Source organism: Choristoneura fumiferana, chromosome 9 (assembly GCF_025370935.1).
Source record: "Choristoneura fumiferana chromosome 9, NRCan_CFum_1, whole genome shotgun sequence".
Taxonomy (NCBI): domain Eukaryota; kingdom Metazoa; phylum Arthropoda; class Insecta; order Lepidoptera; family Tortricidae; genus Choristoneura; species Choristoneura fumiferana.
The window spans coordinates 5803144-5824737 of NC_133480.1; the positions used below are offsets into that span (position 1 = coordinate 5803144).

General features: G+C 36.7%; 1 protein-coding gene across 2 annotated transcripts; it reads right to left on the reverse strand.

The window, feature by feature from the left end:
* Positions 1–1778: 1778 nt before the first annotated feature.
* On the reverse strand, positions 1779–13407 carry LOC141431043 (luciferin 4-monooxygenase-like). 2 transcript variants are annotated; one of them, XM_074092011.1, is made up of 11 exons: positions 13190–13407; positions 11836–12043; positions 10875–11067; positions 10460–10603; positions 4311–4458; positions 3861–3995; positions 3442–3573; positions 3159–3239; positions 2930–3076; positions 2561–2726; positions 1779–2133 (listed from the first exon to the last, which is right to left on the reverse strand). In XM_074092011.1, the coding sequence occupies exons 1-11, from the start codon at positions 13328–13330 to the stop codon at positions 2000–2002; spliced, it is 1629 nt and encodes a 542-aa protein (XP_073948112.1). In that variant the 5' UTR covers positions 13331–13407; the 3' UTR covers positions 1779–1999. The 2 variants fall into 2 exon arrangements, with proteins under 2 accessions (XP_073948112.1, XP_073948113.1); XM_074092012.1 differs by having other exon boundaries at positions 11836–12055.
* Between the last annotated feature and the right edge of the window lie 8187 nt (positions 13408–21594).

The window sequence follows — 21594 nt, forward strand, 5'->3', positions numbered from 1 at the left end:
TTGACTCTTTAATCGTAAGTTTGTCACGGGGTGGTGTCCGGGGAAGTTGTTCGGATGAAGGAAGAAGACAGGAATAGGGCAGATAGTGATATTTATTTATGATAATAATAAAAGGGCACGTTTCCGTGCCCAGTTCTTTATTTATATAATACAATGGCACTGAAGTCCAGTAGTATTACGATCTAATGATCTTATGAAACTTCACAAATGCACATGCACAGTACAATTATAAAAACTTCCCTCGTATAGGAGTAGTAAATTATGAGCTTATTATGGAGTTTTAAGAGATTTATAGGATACAATACAATACAATACAAAGACTCTTTATTGTACACCAGACATAGTAAGCGATACAGAAAACAAATTATCTATTAGGATCTTGGATAGAAGAAAGGTAAGTGTTCAGCTCGGAGGCTCTGAATAGAATGGCTACTTGACGTAAATTGAACAGGTGTGGAATTTAGAAAAGGAAATTTGAATTTAAATGTTATTTTTTCGAATATGTGCTAAACCAGACAGTACAAAGAGTTAGGATGAAACGAGCTGTATGCCACCTCGTTACAAGTTAGTTCCATATCTTGTCGCTACCAGGATAAGGAAATTATCTGCTGAATTTTATTACAGCGATTACAAACATATTTTATTTTACTACTCAGTCTTGTATGTACTTTAATAAATAGGTACCTACTACATAATATAATAATAACCAGCGGCACAAAATTCGGCCCATTCTAAATACAAAATTACCTATTACTGCATACCTTTGAGGGCCAGATTCTTTGCCGCTCAGTATAGTTATGTTACTGACCATTTACTGCAGTTTACTGCGATAGGCTATGTGTAGATTAAATTGATTTGGTGGCTTTGAAATAAAATAGATTAATGAAGTACTCGTAAGTACACACGCAAACCAACAAGTACTAAGTGACACTTTCTGTTAATGTTTTTTTGATGCCACTGAAGTTATCATTAATATTATTTATTCACCCGATGCTGGTGATTTCATTAAATCACATTGGAGACGTTGTTTGAATGCGTTTAACTACCGCTGGGCTTAGAGTCATGAAATTTGGTATGAAGATACCACATCTGGACATCTGAAATAACACATTGGCTACTTTTTATCCCAATATTCCCAATATTCCTAATGTAAAGCTCCCTTAAACGCTGGCCCTCAGCAAAAAAATTCTAAGACATAAGCTAGAGAAGTTATTTAAAAAAATACTTGCTCAATTGTCTTTAGTTTTTACCCGACTGCAAGGAGAGGTATTGTTTTTCGCGCGTATCTTGTATGTAGGTACCTAAGTATTCTTTATTACCCCATATCTCTCAAACCGCTGGACGGATTTAGACAATTAAGGTATCATTAGAATCGTCACAGCAACCCAAATGTCCTTAGATAGGTGACGTTAAAAAAAACATGGCGGCTGTGAGATGCAAATAATTGGAGGTAACCAATTTTTTTTTCTTATCGTATTAATATGGGTATCAAAGTTAATCTTTTTTGTTTGGTCTTGTATCGATTTCTTTCATTCAATTGTTAGCTTTTGATATTTCTCATTTTTTTGTCTTGTTTCGATCTTTTTAGTTCACTTTTCCAGTCGGGTTTTTGATTTTTTTAATTATAGTTTTTTTTTATAATTGAATTTAATAACTAAGTCCGAGGGTGAAAAAACAGCAAATAATCCCAACAATATCCCAAAAAAATGCAATTGTTATAATTAAGGATACACCATCTTTAGGGAGTGGTGTCGTGGAGGTGAAAACAAAGAAGTTGCTCACTAATTAATTTATATAATTATATTGTTCACAATTAGTTTCACATTGTTCCACATGATTATCGCTAACTTGGGTCTGGGGCGTGTACGTCCTCCAGTAAGCTCCGTGACGGTTACAAAGCGGGCCCCGCGGCCCGAAGTACTGGCTGCTGAGTCAACTCATATTCCAGTGCAAACGTACTGGGATATGAGCTTACTGCGTAAGGCTACAAAGTGTGTCCCTACAAACCTTCTCTTGTTGCAGTGAGTACAATTTCTCTAAGTTTATGTCTTGCTACCTTGCCAGTGGACGTCAGTGGTAAAGCATCCATGAACACCACACCGCCATGCAAATGCTTATGCACTGACAGCTGACCTGCAACCAAATCAATAAATATCAGCTACTTGTCCTTTTATTAGGATTCTGCTCTGCAAAACACTAAAATAATAAAGAAAACATTTTGGTAAACTTAAACATGTAGTTACTTAATAAATAAAAATTGTATAATCTTGTCACGAAATACCATAATGCCGATCTTACAGCGACGCTAAACTTCCTTGAGACCATCAAGCAAATTCTATCAAAATACAAACACAAACATTGTAATACACATAGGCGTAGGCCAATTATACCCTTTTCGGACAGAGAAAGAAAGAAAATATTTGTGTACTTAAGTAATTTGGTGCTAACCATTCATGGCTACTCATACATTGTATAGATTACGAGTCGTAGACCTTACGCAGGATTCGTCTAGCTAGATTATATGATTCCCTGTGTATGTAAAGCTGTCTACGTAACTTACTAGCAACGAGATCCTTTATTTCCTTGGCAGTAACCATCGACCCTGGTTTCCGCACCACGCACGCTACCACTAGCTCCCCGTCATCAGGGTGCGGCACACCAGTGACACACACGTCAGCAACGCCATCATGTGTCAATATGACCTCTTCAACTTCTGGAGGGATGACCTGTAAAATTGATGAAAGAATTTGAAGAAGAAGAAGAAGGTTATCTCATCTTACAGTGTTTATACTAAAATAAGTTTCTATTACCCATGCCTCATTATCCAGCTGTCAAAATTTTACAAGGTATTCTGCATCGTAAAGATTCATGCAGAATTTCAGCTTTATAGGTCCAAGGATTTGGTAAGGGGGCGTTTAAAATAGCATACCTGGTAGTTTCTGTACTTCAATAGCATTTTGAGTCTGTCTACAAAAAAGTAATAGTCATTCTCATCTCTGTAGACCAAATCCCCTGTTTTGTAGTAACCGTCTTCAGAAAATGCTTCCGCTGTTGCTTTGGGATTATTGTAATAGCACTGAAAGAGTTTAAAAACAGAATGCAATCAGTTTGCGTCAAAGACCCTTCGTCAATTTTATAGTAAGTTTTAATGTCCATACCGCCATGGTGGGTCCCTTTGTCCACAATTCCCCAGTGACGTTTGGTTCCTGTATAACCGTACCCGATTCAGGATCCACGATCTGTTCAGACAGAACTTTAAAATATACGCACACCATCTATTGAATGTAATGTCATAAATAACTGTTTTAAATACTCTTAACCGTGGCAGCTTACAACTGGCCAAGTGAGCCCAACACAAGGAAAGCTCTGGAAGGTAGTAGGGAGTACGATATGAAGTCGGTTTCCTTGAAGAGGTACGGTAAGCAAGGTATTTACATTTACCTTAATTTGGTAAGTTGATGTTGGTTTCCCAAGATTGCCAAAAGGTCCTTCTGGCACTGGATCTAGTACGGCACCACCATTCTCTGTTTGACCATAGCCTTGTAACAATTGAGCGCTTTTGTTCATTCTGGCCTGAAATATAATGCATACAGTTTCCTTTCATTTGTCCTGCAAGGCTACTACGAAACTCGAAAATCGAAGTTCGTATCGTACCGTCCCTATCACTCTCGTATTAAATAATATAAGCGTCAGCGGGACGGTACGATACGAACTTTGATTTTCGAGTTTCGTAATAGCCCAGCTGATAAGGATGTCTTTAACGACCAGTACTGATGTTTTTCCTAATAATTGTAATATGTCTTTCAAATTACTTGTCATTTTTTATGTCTCTCTATCTACGAGTACAAAAACTTTCTCACCTTTAAAGCTCTCAAAAATTCCATGTGTAGTTTCGAACCCCCAATCTTGATAATGTCAAAGCATGTCAGGTCACAGTGTTTCTCATGATGCAGTATAGGAGCCAGTGTTGAAGGTGTGGTAAGAGTAATTGCAGGCTTCAAAAAAAAAATCTTAGAATTAAAAAAATATCAACGTAAGTCTTCGTACCTGTCGAGGCAACATTGTAGTTAACTAGAAATATCGTTTACCTACGTAAAATAAAAATATCTACTTAACGCTCTTCCAGCGAATGAACAATGCATTTCTCTACATGTTCGGTCAGCATTGCACATTGCTCCCATTCTTATCCAGATGATGGTAAGTTATATATAACGGAATTACACAAACAGAAAACTACATCACTTTAACCCTAGCTAGCTTAGCCTAGGGAGCTTGCTTTCTTTTCTGTTTATGACGTTTAGGATGATTACCTTATACTTGTTAATAATGTCAATGACATGTTCTGTGGTGGGCGGTGCCGACGTAAGCACCATGGTGTAGTGGATTGGCATCGTCAATACATTGTAGCATGCTGAAATCCACTGGATAGAAGACAAATTCAAAGCAGTTCTACGTTCGCTGAAAATGGAAAGAAAAATTTAAACATTCATAGGTACTTGAAGTTGAATTAAAATTTACGTGGCTAAAATAAAGTTTTTAATGTCTATTCGAACTCCGAAACAATAAGTTAATCCGACCGTAGAAAGAAACGCTGTAAAAAAAATATAGTCTTGGGAAAACTAAAACTATATAAACTATTTAAACTTATATCAGAAAGTAAAAATGTCGTCCAAATTTTCTGCCTCAGGCATTGACCCCAAGACACTGGCAGCATTACCTCTCTGAACTGTTATTCCTAATCTTTGTGAGAGGTAAGTGCCAGCTCCCGAGGGAGGGTCGCCTTAGGCCAAAACGAGACGAGAAGATAGATCTTTGATAAAAATTAAAACCTTACTACAAATTCATCATCATTACCGTCAGATGAATGAAGTCCATTGGTGGACACAGGCCTCTCCTCTCCCAGAGAACGGCACAATGAGCCCCGATGCCCCGATGTAAACTAGCCAGTCTGGCGTTGGAAAATATCGCTTTGATTCTGTAGATCATTTCAGGATCTTCTTATTTAGAGGTACCTAGGTAAGATTCGATCGCGCAGATAGAGAGTAATGTTATAACTTAAGTAAGGAAGTTTTAAAACTAAGTCTCGACTACGAAAATAAAGTGGCTTAAGATTGTCACTGGTTTTTCAATTCTTGTTGTTTCAAACAATGATAAATATATTAAAAGAGGTAGATATGTATATTATTAGCATGCCGAAAATTAACCTTAAAAATCTTGACAATTGTAATCTTTTATCTTACGTGACGTCGAAGAAAAGGACAACCATATGCCTTTTAATGGGAGCAAAAAAAAACATAAGAATTGTTATTTTTGTTTTGTAGGAATAATGACGTAATTTTCTTTAGGTACATCTAAAATTATTGGTTCCAAATAAATTCTGTAACGTTCAAAATTATAATGAATGAAGGATTTGGCACACTGGATGCGTTCTGCGGTCTGAGGTCAGGTCAAAGTGAACGCTGCCCGCATTCTGTATGAACAACATTGTCGGTCTCTGTATATTTTGTATATGCGATCCGACCGTGCGAGCATGATCAAAGAACGCGGGGGAAGGCAAGATGCGTACGGGCAGGTAGGCGGGCAGCGGGCGCCGGACAGAGGGCACGAGCAGGCGGGCGGCGGGCAGATCAACGGTAGGGATGCACGATTTTTCACTTTGAATCGTAATGGATCGTAAACCTCTGAAACGATCCATGGATCGAATCGATCTCACAAAAATCGGATCGTAAAAATCTGTTAAAAATTTGTATTTATTTTGATAGTGACGAATATCATCAGTGATGCCATTAATGTTTGTTTTGTCCGAATAAACAAAGTTGGCATTACTTTTATCTGGCACTTAAAGTTAATCGACAAGTGGTGAAACAGGCCCTAAATCTGACCACACATTGGATATAAGTATATACCTAATCGTTGGAATTAGGTATATATGTACATATCCAATGTGTGGTCAATAATTATGATTAAGTATTCATACAGGACGATACATACAGCATAAAACAATGTAAAATAAATAAAATTTAGCTACCTATAACTAAAATCAATGTTTTTTAAACTATCCGCATCATGTTTCTGTTTTTTGTGTGTACATACATTTATTTACTTCGCTTGGTAACATAAACAAAACAATGCGAACTAGTAATGTGAATTTGTTGCGGCATCCACTTATAATCGATTTCTCTTCACTAAGAATTGGAGATAGGTAATAAATATTCAATACTTATAACAAATTAATACGTTGTCTCTGAATACAATTTAAAGGATACGATTCACCTTACTTATGAATCGAATCGGTTGTAGATCGTATTGAAATGAATCGATTCAAAAAATTGCTAAATCGTATCCAATTGAATCGATCTTCATAAAAATCGAATCGTAATGTGCATCCCTAGGCAACGGTCACGGCCAGTTGTAACCAAACGTATTGCACACACAATATTTCAGATATTTCGGAAATAATGTCTACGATCGAACAGAAGAGTTTATAGACGCCGTACGACTATTTCTACGAAGATTGCTTTTATAAAGATAATGAAAAAAAATGAACACGTGGCGAGAAATTGCGACGTAGTTCCATATGAATGATGGTGAGTACTATCTATCTACCTATACATAAATGTTCTGTCGTCTCTACCTATACATAAGTCGGTGTCTGTACATTGGAAATGTTTGGAAAAAAACTGTTACTAGGGACCTATGTTAGCGTAATAGAACCCAAAATAATACTTTTTAAAATTATTGTCTGTTTGTCTGTTTGCCTGTGCGTTTGCACTAGAGTTGCCGCGAATAGTTGTAATAGCGAATAGTCGAATACCGATTAATCGCCATTCCCTATGGCGAATAGTCGAATAATTCGCTATTATTATTCGACATTAACAAAGGAATATAAAAAATAGATTATTTGTTATCGAATGTACCTATCGCTTGTAAAATCATTTATTTTTTTACCTACTGTAATCTAAATTTTTTCGAAGGTTATGAGAAAAGAAAATGAAGTTAGGAAATTGTATTGTATTTTAACTCTTTACTGTACATAAAACATTGAAAATTACAATTAACAAGAAAAAGAGATGTACAAAGGAAATCAGTCAATCAGTCTCACATTCTGATATTACCTATACTGATTTTACATTTTAAATGCTGGCAACCCATTTCTTGTACGTTATATACCTACCTATTTTACGGGGAATGCCTACGATACTTAATCACACCAGCAAGTTCTGTTTATTCGGAAAGACTATTTTCTGAGGCAGGTTTGATGTATGAAGAAAAGTACAACCGACTTGATCCCAATCGTGCAGAAAAACTAGTTTTTTTGCACCACAATCTGCCCCTTCCGGATTTTAAATATTAATTAAAAAGCCTTACTTTAACATGACTGATTTTTGTATGCCATTTAATATTAACGATAATAATTAATACTAAACTAAGTGTGTTTTGTTTTTTAAGAAAAATTAAAGTGATTATTTAAGCATAGGCTTAAAGCTATAGTTTTTTTCATTTAAAAGTTTATTTTAGACAGCTATTCGCCGCATGTCGAATAATAGACATTATTGTTCGATATTCGACGAATAGCAAAAAAATGACGAATAATGCCGAATACCGAATAATAGCGAATATTCGCGGCAACTCTAGTTTGCACACGCTAATCTCAGAAACCGATCAACGTAGAAGGATGCGGCTTTCACTGATGTGTTGTTAACATTTAGTGTTTATTTCATTTGAATCGGTTTACAAATAAAAAATATATGTCAATTTAAAGAATTTTGGCGAACACTTTTCGAAGAATCGTTGTTGATTTCACGAAAACTTCGGTTATATATTAAAGTTTTGATTAATTAAGGATTTCAGGAATAAAATTCATGCAGTTCCTCCACCTCCACACTGTAAGAACACACACAAATCACACAAACCCATCTATCACCACCACCACACTAGACTGTCGCATTTCGAACTCAACCAGAGCTCATCTTCAGAGTAACACAACCTATAACTTGTTACCTATATAACCGTTTTCTAAATACAAAAGTAAAGAAAATATAAAGTAGGGAAATAAATACATAACTGGAAATACCGACATAGCTAGGAAAGTATGCAAGTAGAAGTGGCAATGGGCGGAACACATCGCTCGAAGAACAGATAACCGTTGGGGGAGAGTACACGAGTGGCGACCACGAACCGAGAACAAAGCGTTGGCAGGCCTCCCACCAGCAGAACTGATGACATTGTGAAAATTGCGGAAAACCGGTGGATGCAAGTGGCGAGTTGTCGTTCATTGTGGCGTTCTAAGGGAGAGGCATTTATGGGGGCAGGCTGATGATGATGAAATGGATAACCAACGTGAGTTGACTCACATTACTACGATTACTACGGTTAAGCATATCAAATAAAGTTCATATTAGGTTAGATGGTGTTAAGGGCGCCGCGCGCCTGGTTCTCTTGGCCATCTTAAAAGAGATTGCCGGCGAATACAGGGAAAACACGGGACATCTCCATGAAGTAGAAGAGACCAGCATCGGTACTCCGATTTTATGTTCAGACGGAGCTTTATTCAGGCACCGTAAAGGACCTGAGTGTCACCATAGCCAGTATCCTCTCATTGAAGTAGCATATCAAGAGGTCATTCTTCACAAAATATACGCGCACCTGTCTCCGTCCAGGCCATCTAGCGCGTGTGTAATGATTGGTATAACAACTTTTGATATATTTTCGCTGGATATAACAACATTTAATATAATTTCATTACATATAAATAATCACTCAAGGGACATAATAAACTTTTGTTATAACAACAATCAGTATCATTTCAAGGCGTATAATGATCAATTAGTATAATACATTTTTGATATAACGTTTAATGGATAATGTATATTGGATATAAGTATTAGTGGTATAATGTTTCGTAAGATATATATTTTTTTCGGTTGCAATTTATTTTGTTTAGTATGAAAATTTTAGCACTTATTTTTTTTATTTTTATTTATTAATAAAAAAACTATAGTATTATACAAAAGAGTCGGTTCTGGCGAGGCAAGATCGCTTCGCTCGCTCGGCTCGTGCGCTGTAAGGTCACAGTTCCACCTAACACTCCTCCTCGCTTCGCTCGTCGTCGTAAACTAACCTAACCCAAACTACATCAAATCGAATTAATAACAATATAAATGTTTGGTTTTAAAAATAAATTGCATTGTATCAAATGAAAATTATATCAATTGTTGTATGTAGTAAGTATTCCAGATTATGCCAATAGTACATTATACCAACTGAGCTTTATATAGAACAAAGTTATATCCCATGTATGTTATACGTTATGACTATTTGATTAATAGTTGTTATATTACAAGTTCATTATATCTTTTGATAATTATATTACATGAGATTATATCAAAAGTTTTTATATCGATCGTTACTCACCCGATGTGCAATGATTGATTATTTTGAAAAAAGAAGACATGAGACAGCTATAGACCAAATTGATCAGTTGTTTTTAAATTATGCTAACACTTTTAAAAATATGTCAAAAACTCCTTAAAATTAAAGATTTCACAGATATTTGCAGATGCTGAGAATCAAGAACTAATTTTAGGCGATACAATGTTGGATATTTTTGATTTACGACTGGGTCATAATGATATAATAAGAAGAGAAGATGTCAATTTAGGAACACCTCCTGACGAAGAAATCAATGCAGAGATATCTCCAGCTGGAAATGTCAATTTAGGAACGCCTCCTGCCGAAGAAATCAATGCAGAGACATCTCCAGCCAGAAATGTCAATTTAGGAACACCTCCAGCTGAAGAAATCAATGCAGGGATAAATTCAGCTTAGATAGTGATGATATCATTGGACAATATTTGAAATTTAAGTAAAATAAATAATTTATAAATACTTTACCTTAGACACATAGCAAGCCTTTCTTTGGTAGAAATGCTTTTCGCCAGTTTGTAGGTATCCTGTTTTTTTATGACATATTAAAGCATGTAGTTGTTCAAAAAAACGCTGGGGACATCCGAAAATATAGATAAAAACGATCTTCATAGGAATATAATTCTCGACATAAGTTGCTGAACTCTCCACGTTGTGGACGCATTACATTCAAATCGTGTATCCACGCACGTTTTCTTTTTTTGCTACGACTATGCAACCATATTAGCACAATATTTTCTTCTTCCTCAGTGATCATAGTTCACGCAGTCAAATGCCGCTGTTTGCCGCTGGTTTCCTTGCTCGGACAGCTCACCGATTGTCTGACCAGACCGCTGAACGATTGCCCTGCCCGGATCGCTGACCGATTGCCCTGACCGGACCGCTGACCGATTGCCCTGACCGACAATGTTGTTCATACATAATGCGGGCAGCGTTCACTTTGACCTGACCGCAGACCGCAGAACGCATCCAGTGTGCCAAATCCTTGACGGTCGGCTATTACATGCGGTCTAATAGTCGTGTTAAAACTTACCTAACATTAGTTTCAGCGTAACTGTAGAATCCAGAATTATGCAGAATATGAGAGTGTCTAAGAGCTACTACTTTAGGGAAGCCAGTTGTCCCACTCGTACTGATCAGCCAGCAATATACCTTGTCTGTATCAAAAGTGGCAACTCTGAAACAGAAATATATTATTAACTTTCCTCTTATTTAGGGTAGATGTCTTCAACAACTAAAATAAGTTAAAAATGTCTCGTGAAGTAGTACTCTTGGGGGTTAGGGTCGATCAAGGAAGAAAATAAAGTTAATCAACAAAAAAGAATGACCAAAGTACCCCACAGAGAATAACGGGAAAGCATGTTTCTCTCCCGGCTTTCCAGCAAATGGCTGAAGCATGACACTGTGTGCAGATAAAAGAAATAAAGAAGGAAAGAAAGAAAAGTTACCTGAAATCTATTTCAGGCTGTTGATCATCATATGTTTCCATGAATTTCTTCAGATTACACTCTCCACCTCCGAATGTGACAATCTTGGTATTCAGACCCAAGTCTTGTACTGCTTTGTGATACACTTCATACATCTCGTATTCACAAAAAGCTATTTTGGGTTCAACGATTTTGAAAAGCAGTTTTATTTCATCTAAAACAATTTTTTCTCGGTAGGTATGCTGAAACCAAATCCACTTAACCAAATAAAATTAATTATAAGATCAAAGAAGAGATAAAATTTAAAAATAATTTCAGCGCCAGTAGTTTTAGTATTTCTATATTCTCATAGACCTTAAAAGCCGTGCTAGTGCCTTGTGATTTGCTTGGTGCTTTCAAGCAGAACATCGTGGGTTCAAATTCTGACTCACAGGTCGAGTTTTTCGGAATAACATTAATTTGACATTTACCAGCTTTATGGTAAAGGAAACATTGTGAGGAAACCTTTACAAATCTGCGAAGCAATTCAATGGTATTTGTAAAGTTCCAAATTTGCCTTTGACCAGCGTGGGAACTTTCTATGGCCTGAGCCCTTTCATCCAGACAAGAACTGTGACAGAGACTGCAGTGTCAGAGTGTGAGATATATAGGTATAGGCAGACGATGACAATTAGTTTTCATTCGTATTGCTTACACAGCTTTGCAGTAACACGTAGGTATTCCATCATCATCATCATCCCAGCCTATATACGTCCCACTGCACAGGCCTCCTCTTCTTCCCATACGATAAATAAATAAATAATTATGATAAAGATCCCAACAAATTCTGTAGGATTATTTTTAAACGACGTTTATTTTAGATCAAAAAGCTTCTTATTTTTCATTACACGAAATGTCTCCAACCATTAAATTATTCGGTAGTGTTCTTTGCTGGTAACATTAAATATAGGTACTAACTATACTATATATTATAGGTACTAACTATACTTAAACTGTGGATCAACTCCTGCTATAGGAAGGCCGCTCATTAAAGCTGCGTAGAAGGGAATTAACATATCCAGGTGGTTTTTGCCACCCAGCAGCAGGACATCTCCTGGCTGCAGCCCCATGTTCCTGAAGCATTGCGCTAGCCGCGTGGTTCGGGCTAGCACAGACCTTCTCGTCTCTTGCTCGCCAGTTGCTGCGTCTATCTAATTGAGTAACTCGAGAGATAAGTGAAGTATTATTTACAGTTGACAAATATTTGTTGTTACGCTAAGCATTTATTATTATTTACGATGTCATCGAGAACGTTGTTGTACTAAAAGCTTTATACTGATTAAATGGCACCAAATCTACATCCTTCCTGAATCCATACCACCCTGTTTTTTTTTAATTTTTCCATCCAACAGTTTTGGATTTAAGAGGGGGGGGGTGCTTGATTTTAATGAAAATTTGTACTTTAAGGTTGAACATTTCACAAACAGATCGCTGAAACGAAAAAATCGTCGTGGCAACCCCCCAATGGTTTTAAATGTTCTATCCAACGGTACCCCACACTATAGGGTTAGTCGAGGAAAAAAAAATCACCCCTACTTTACGTCTATGGGAGGTACCTCATATTTATATTATACCACTTTGTCGGTTTCTGATAATATGTATATGCATGCTAAATTACAGCTTTCTATTTAGTACTAACGGTCTCTGAGCTTAGCCGCGGACGGACAGACAGACTGACAGAGGACAGACATGGCGAAATAAGGGTTCGTAGTTGACTACGGAACCCTAAAAATGAACTAAAACAAAGGCACTAAATGTGAATAAATTTAAAAAACGCCTAGACCAACACATTAGCAGTACAAAAAATACTTGACCAATGAACATCTAGATACAGGCACCCATATCAGTTGCTTCCAACTGCCTGCCTGTTAGTTTAAATAATAATTATTATTACTTTGCTCACCCGCCAACTTATGATAGCTACGTTTAGATAGGTCGGTAGAAATGTGTGTTCATGCAGTCCCTCCGACCAGATCAGATGTTAGTCTAACATTTGGTAGCATGTGAACTCGTTGCTCTAAAGATGAGCTCTGGTTGAGTTCGAAAAACGACAGTGTAGTGTGGATGAAATATGGGTTTATGGGTTTGTGTGTGTTCTTACAGTGTGGAAGTGAAGGTGCTGCATAAACACATATTTCTTGCATAAAAGTAGCTACCATAAGGTCGTGGGTGAGCAAAGTAATTGTTTTAGTTCACTGACATGGACTTTCGAAAAGCAACGCCTTATTCAATAAATTAAGTAAAAATATAATTATGTACAAAGTACTAAGTAAAAATAAATACTTAAAAAAACTTACATGGAAGATGTCATCTGGGCGATTTTGCATGTACCTGAAGAAAAAATGACCGACATGATTGTCGTCGCATCTTTCTAAAAGTGCCATTTTGTCAACAAAGTATGATAAGTCCAAATAAACTTTTGACAAGCACTTTTTCATAAAAACACAGTGATTGTCAATGTCACTATGTCTGTACTGGTTCGCAACGATGCCTCGAATAAGATAATTTAACTATTGTGTGAAAAAGCAATATCACACAAACTATTTAATTACTGTAAACATGATAAGATAGTTAAGTAGGTGAATTTTATTACATGTTACGAAATTTCACGGACAACCGGCGTGCCTAAGTACCTACTAGATATATTATGTTGTGCATGACATGAGTTCTGTGCCTCTTTTGGAACAAACGGAACCCTTATATGATACACAGACTGTTTTCCCTTGCCACAGTCTCAGCCAATTATTTCGGCAAATATACAGAAAATATTTCTGTAGGTACCTATTCTCCTGAAATACCTGTAAGAAGGCTTTAGAGTATTTTTGAAACTTCCGTATTTATCTATATCTATATATATAAAAGAAGAAACTGACTGACTGACTGACTTATAGATCAACGCACAGCCCAAACCGCTGGGGCTAGAAACTTGAAATCTATATATATATAAAAGAAGAAACTGACTGACTTATAGATCAACGCACAGCCCAAACCGCTGGGGCTAGAAACTTGAAATTTTGAATATATATTCCTTAATAGATGTAGACGCGCACTAAGAAAGGATTTTTCGAAATTCCCACGGGATAGGGAAATATCTAAAATTTTTTCGCTTCTCTGTTTGTAGTCGAATCTCCGAAACTATTGAGCCGATTTTAAAAATTCTTTCACCGTTAGTAAGCTACACTATCCTTGATTGAGATAGGTTACTTTTTATCCGGGATAATGCAAAGTTCCCGCGGGATAGAAATAAATTAATTCAATTACGGAGCAAATTTAAAAAATTCTTACATATTATGTAATATGACTATCTCCAAATACCTCTCTGAACTGTTATTCCTAATCTTTGCGAGAGGTAAGTGCCAGCCCTGGGGTCACCTGAGGCCAAAACCAGACGAGTAGATAAGTCCTTGATAAATTTGGTGCAGAAAATTTGGATGACGTTTTTATTCTGTAACATAGTTTAGTTTATAAATAGTTTTAGTCTTGGATGTTAGATAGTCTCCAAATAACAAAGGCTACTTTTTCTTCGGGAAATTACAAAATTCCCATGGGATAGAAAAAACTGAATGCAACTTCGGGGATGATTTTAAAAATTCTTTCACCAATAGAAAGCTACACTATTTCTCATTAGTATAGACTACTCTTCTTCGGGAAAATGCAAAATTCCCGCGGGATAGAAATAAGTGAATTCAACTTCGGGTCTGATTTTAAACATTCTTTCACCAAAAGTAAGCTACAGCATTCCTGATTGTCATAGGATACGTTTTTCCGGGAAAATCAAAAAATCCCGCGGGATAGAAATAAGTAAATTCAACTTTGGCTTTTAAAAAATCTTTCATATGATATAATTGACTATCCTCGATTGACATATACCACTTTTTTTTCGGAAAATCCAAAATTCCCATGGGATAGAAAAAACTGAATTCAACTTCAGAACTGATTTTAAAAATTCTTCCACTAATAAAGCTGCACTATTGCTGATTGGTTACTCTTCTTTGGAAAAAAGCAAAATTCCCGCAGGATAGGTAGAAGTAAGTAAGACAATCCAAATTCGGAGCTGATTTTAAAAATTCTTTCACTTATAGTAATCTGCAGTATCTCTGATTGAAATAGGCTGCTTTTCTACAGAAGAATGCAAAATTCCCGTAGGATCGACATAAGTAAATTCATCATTGGGGTTGATTTAAAAAGATATTTTACCAATTGGGAGCTACATTATCCCTGATTGGCATACGCTACTTTTCTCCGGGAAAACGTAAAATTCCCGCGGGATAGCAAAAAGTGAATTCAACTTCAGGGTTGATTTATTTATAATTCTATACCTAACTCTACCTAAACAGTACCATGACTGGCTGACTGACAGACAACGCATAGCCAAAACTACTGATGCTAGAGACTTGAAATTGGCATAGATGGACCTAAAGTAATACAGAGGTGCACTAGGGAAAGACTAGCACTTAGAAAATCCCATGGAATAGGAAAATATCTCAACTTTGTTTGTTTTTTTGTTTGTTGGGGGTAATCTCTGAAACTACTGAGCTGATTTAAATAATTCTATTACCAATAGAAAGCTACAATCTTCCTTACATGCTCACTTGCATGCTTGCTTGCATGCTAGAATGCAGCTTTGAATGCATGTTTGCTTGCATGCTCGAATGCATGATTGCTTGCACTATTTCTTGCATAATTACATGCTTGCTTGCATGCTTGCTTGCATGCTTGCTTACATGCTCACTTGCATGCTTGCTGGCTTGCTTGCTTGATTGCTTGCTTCTTTGAAATGTTAATGGTTAACGCGAGCGAAGCCGCGGGTAAAAGCTAGTACAGAATAACTAATAGTAGGTACTACCGTACTAATCTAAAGTAAACTAAAACTAGGTACAATTTTAGATCATGATGGATAGCATCTTAGTGTATCTACCAGACAAGAGGAAGAAATGAATAGTAACATAATGAAAAGGATTACGAGTATGGAAGTATTTTTTCTCCAAAAACACTCCAAAAGCGATTTCATTTTGTAATTTCGGTGATGTTATTTTAACCATTTGAACGCCAAGAACATCTAAAAGTGTGGTGTGCGGTTACTGCCTACCACGCTAGCAACGCCTAGGAGCTAAGTTACACTTCAATCATGAATAAAATCTATTTACAATTTTTTTTTACATTTTGCACAACGCTGCGAGATTTATCATTTTCAGTTATATACGCAACAGTGCTTGGCTGACTGATCACTTCATTCAAATATGAAAGAGTTCAAAGGTTTAAAATTCAATATTTTTTCTCCTTTTTCAGACCATTTTTCTGACTCAAAGCACTTGCGTGGAGGCGTCGTGTTTGTAGGTGCTCTACCACTCACTTCTAACAGAAAAATTGCTCGCGTTAAAGTCAAGGAACTAGTACTAACAGCTCATAGAGAATAATAGTAAATAGGTGACTTTGAAATATTACATACTATTTTACCGTGCCTTTTGATCTTTGATGTTTGGTGGCTTTGTGAGATTTTTTTATATTCAGTGCTTATACTGCCAAGTTTAGTAACCTCTGTGCACCGGAACGAAGCAATTTTTGTTATCAAATAAAATTACATAACTAACTGGTAGTATTAATACTTTTATTTTCGAAGAAATTTAGCTTATATTTAAAATGATTAAATATAAGAAGATGTGAGACAAAGACGCTGTTTATTTTTCTGCTGGTGAACAAATTGACGTAAATAAAGAATTATCCGAAGAAAGTCGTGAAATTGAGGTGGCATCTAACACTACGTAAACAGCTAGCAAGTATTTTGAAAGCCCTGAAGATGAATCCACATGTCAACCTGAAACAAGCCAGGAGGTAATTGATTAAAACAATCATAACATAATTAAGGGTAAATGTCGTACGAGGGGTGAAACAGGCATTAAAACGTTGTACGGAAAATCAAAACTTTCTACGCTATAATGGTGTCAAAAAGATTATAATCACGCTGTTCATTGTTTTTTAAATGAAATTTAAAAAGGCGAAATAAGAAGAATAAAAGAAGTCTATGGTTCTCAAATTATCACGGAAATTAATAACAGAATTTGAAACTTATAGCAAAGAAAAGATGCCGATGATGAAGATGACGCTGGGCTTTAGGAAGATATCATACCCTGTGCGCCCCCAGCGCCAGCTCCTGCATTGGCCCCTGCGCCTGCGTTGAATCCGAAACCGAAACCGGCGCCTACGCCACCTCCGACATTACCTGGTTACATACGATTCCATTAAGAATTAAATTATGCATACACTTTTCGACACATCCGCTACAATAGAGAAACACAATTTACACTTACATTATAACAATCCCACTAATATTATTATGTGTGAAAGTTTGTGGAGATGTTTGGATGTTTGTTACTTAATCGCGTGTAAAAAGCTGAACCGATTTAGATGAAATTCGGTCTACAGATAGTATGTCCTTCCCCGGGACTAACTATCTGTATACTTACCGAGTTTCATCAAAAACGACTTGTTAGATTCCTTCGTGAAATGAAGATTCGTGAGATGAAATATTGCCTTCGTGTAAAAACGCGAAAATAAATTTTGCTGCAAAGAAAAAATGATTATGGGAAAATAGTCTAACAAATCGTCGCGGGCAACAGCTAGTATAGGTACTTATATAATTTGTAGTCAAATTTTTATTTTTCTTAACCGCCCGAGTTTTAACGAGGGTTTATTAGGGTTCTCCTTAGCCCTTTGTACGAGTAGTAAAAAATACTATTATTCATACATTTTGAACGCGCATGTGCGTCGGTGGCACCTGTGGAAGTCAGGTGGCAGTGAATGCGTTATTCTGATGTGCCTTATTAAGTAGCTGGTTGAAATGTTCGCAACATAATTATGCATTACATAATAATAGCAGATTATCTTCATCATCATCATCATAGTCGTCATCCCAGCCTATATACGGCCCACTGCTGGGCACAGGCTCCTCTTAATATAAAAAGCTTAATAAATAACAATTATAAACAAACAAAATGTTTTTTTTTTAAAACATACCTCCAGTACCGGCACCAGTGCTGCCTGAAATTAAAAAAAATAGACAGACTTTACACAGTATAAAATAAAGTCACTAAAGTATGATGTCCTTTTGGATCTCGGAGTTGAAGGCTGGCAAGAGCTGGCTCAGGATCGTAAAGCGTGACGTAATCTGATGTTAGAGGCCCAAGACCCACTTTGGATCACGCACCCTGATAGTTAAGTAAGTACCTAAGTATGTATGTATGTATGTAAACTCTTTATTGTATAAAAGCTACGATATAAAAGAAAATAAATAAAATACAATTGACAAACTTTAATATAATAATAATAATAATAATAATAAATATCATGGGACACTTGACACCAATTGACCTAGTCCCAAACTAAGCAAAGCTTGTACTATGGATACCAGGCAACTGATAAACATACTTATATAGATAAATACATATTAAACACCCAAGACCCGAGAACAAACATTCGAATTATTCATACAAATATCTGCCCCGGCCGGGAATCGAACCCGGGACCTCAAGCTTCGTAGTCAACAACCGTGTACAACTTGGACTAATCCCTTTAAGGGGTATCTACCAGTCAACCTTAAACCTTACACAACAACCTTAAAATCAGTGAGTAAATAATGCGGTTTTTTCACGGTATGCGATTATGCGGTAACTAAAGATCATATTTTCACAAAAAATGCAAGCAATGCTTCCGTTAACCTAAAAAGTAAGATGAACAATTTCATTGAGACACTGTGGTCTAACTTTTACTGTTTAACCTTTTCACTACCAAAGTCATCCAGTCGTGAGAGCGAACGGATGCCTCACACGCCACGGTAATCTATACATGACCAACATTCAACTCGAAATTAATCCTTCTGCAATGGAATTAAAAATCATTTTTTTTTTATTCCACTGGATGGCATTAGTCGCTCATTTTTCTGTGGCGTACAGAGCACTCACTTCGTTTGTTTAATTTGGTGAAGAGGTTAAAGGATAATCAAGAATTAAGACTATTAGGCAATTATGCTTATGGCAAAAGTATAAAAGTGCCTTTGACTAAAATATGAATGATCTACACACGACTCTACTTCCAAGGTAATAAGAGAGTGTTTAGATCTTTTTGAACACCATAACTGCTCATCTACTTCTGATGCTGACTGTACACCCGCGGAAAGCGGAGAGTCGCTAGTACTGTATAAGGCTGCGTTCCCACCAGGTTTTTTGCGAGGAATGTTGTTCTTCATGAACCATTAGAAAAGCTTACTTTATCTATCCTCGTTCCGCTCAACTGTTTCCACCAGAGCTGTGCTGTGCGAGGACGAATAAAGCGTATCTATTTGTTCATGACACACATTCCTCGCAATACATCTTTATTGGAAATGCAGCGTACATAAGTCTAGATTTGTTAAAATTCGTTTTAACCCCCGACGCAAAAAGAGGGGTGTTATAAGTTTGACCGCCATCTGTCTGTCGTCGTTCTGTCTGTGTGTCTGTCTGTGGCACCGTAGGTCTTAAACGGGTGAACCGATTTGAATGCGGTTTTTTTTATTTGAAATTAGGTTTTAAGTACAAACGTTAATGGACAGACAAATCCACTAACTTTGATTGTATGAGTAGGAGTAATAACGATAACCGTCCATCGACTGACCTGATGATGCCTGCTGATGGCTCTGAAACAAGGCGAAATGCAAATTAATACCAAAGTATCCTTGATAAAAGCAAGAAATAAAGAAAACACTTATTCCTGACAATGTGGAACAAAAAAAAACAAAGTATAGTTTGGTAGCACATAGATATGTTAAAAACTACATTTAACACCTATTCAATAAATACACTATTATTTGACTTAGGCAAAATGTATTTCGAAGGTATTTTTACTATTAATTACAAGTTACGTTTTGGAAAGTGTTTTCAGCGAGAGACGTCAAGGGAAAAGCATCATGGCGGCCGCCCGCGCGTAGTGCGGTGCGGCTTCCGGCTAGGGATGAGCCGTGCCAACATTTATTCGCCTACAATCGCCACAATAGGATATAATAAAATGCGCATGTCACGAAATGGAAAACTATTTAAATAGAAAAATAAACTACTACTACTAACTAAACTATAACCTATTACTTTTTTTTATTTAACCTTTTTGTTTTTCCTTTTTGTACAATAAAGAGTATAAACAAACAAACAGATAATCACAGCGCAATTGAAATTACCAATGTTATTGCTTGTGAAGCCCCGAAAATCTCCACATGGCAAATTTGGTCGAAATCGTTAGAAGCCTTTCCGAGAACCCTGATATAAATAATTGTAGGTACATTCATTTGACTCGCAATGTTAAATGATTAGAGAGGGCACAGTTTAACAGAGAACTTAATAACATGGTTATTTTGCAAATACCTAATTTATTGAATCAGACGTTACTTTGCGGAGGTCCATATCAATTAAAAAAAAAGAAAAGAAGGCAGGAATGTCGTGGGGTGAGCAAAGAAATTGTTTCAGCTCATTTATATTGCAAATGTTATTATAATAATATTATTATTGTACGGTCAAAATGAATGGATGCTATAATAACGTATGTTGTACGCACCTTGTCATGACAATACGAGTGTATAAATAAATATAAAAGAACTATAGTAACTTACGGCTCCGATCAACAGCACAGCAACGAACAGAACCAGGAAACACTTGAACATTTTGCTGTACGTTTACCAAACGATGCGTCAACTGGCTCACGCGCAGCCTTATATAGGTACCGCTGGTAATGTCTAATGATGATGGTAATATAAATGCCTGAAATTGAAACAATTTTAACACGGTAACAATTGTTGATTGTTACGCGTTTTGGGTTTGCCTTGTAAATTTGATGGTACTCGTTGTTTTGCGTTTTTATTTTACTTTACTTCTACCCGCAGCTTCACCCGCATAAACCACACGGGTGGCGAATTTTGTAAAAAAATATCCTGATCTTTATTCACTTTATGTCTCTAGATTCAGTTTTATTATGGAATAAACAAAGGTGAATAAATAGCTTACCTATATTATGTTAGTCCATGCCGTGTTTGCTTTTAGAAAAGGACGAACGCATTGTTCCCGTGGGTGTCGTAAAAGGCGGCTAAAAGTATGAAGACGCGACGCCACGCCACGCCTGCACACGCCCTCCAACGCGTGTCAGTGCTAATCAGTCCCATATATAGTTCTATTATATTTATTATGATCAGGTCCAGACAGAAACATGCGTCGGATGACGTAGCGTCGCGTCGCGATTTAATAGTACCTACGAGTATGTTTCCGCCTTAAGAGACTGTGAAAGAGGAATGTAAGAGTGGGCAGCACCCTGTATAAACCAACTATAAACGTCGGACTCTAGGTTGCGGTGTGGAAGGCAAAGAAAACACCTCACTATTTGGTATTGGGTATTTGGTCTCCAGAAATACAAAAAGTCTCTTGTTTTCGCGCTCAGCTAAAGTGGCTGCCAATTCTTCTTCGCTGTGTTTACTAAAGGGGGTGTTATAAGTTTGACCGCTTTCTGGCTGTCTGTGTGCCTGTCTGTGGCACCGTAGCTCTTAAACGGGTGAACCGATTTGAATGCGGTTTCTTTTATTTGAAATCATGTTTTCTAGCAATGGTTCTTAGACATGTTTCATCAAAATCGGGTCAGCCGTTTTTGAGATATTAAACTTTGAAGTTACAAATTTGGGGTTTCCCGACTTTTT

Coding starts and splice junctions, on each gene's coding strand:
- LOC141431043 (XM_074092011.1), bottom strand. CDS start 13,330: ATGAAAAAGTGCTTGTCAAAAGTTTATTTGGACTTATCATACTTTGTT. Junction 3,574..3,860: donor AATTTTTGAGAGCTTTAAAG/GTGAGAAAGTTT, acceptor ATTATATTTCAG/GCCAGAATGAACAAAAGCGC. Junction 3,240..3,441: donor CATCAACTTACCAAATTAAG/GTAAATGTAAAT, acceptor CTGTCTGAACAG/ATCGTGGATCCTGAATCGGG.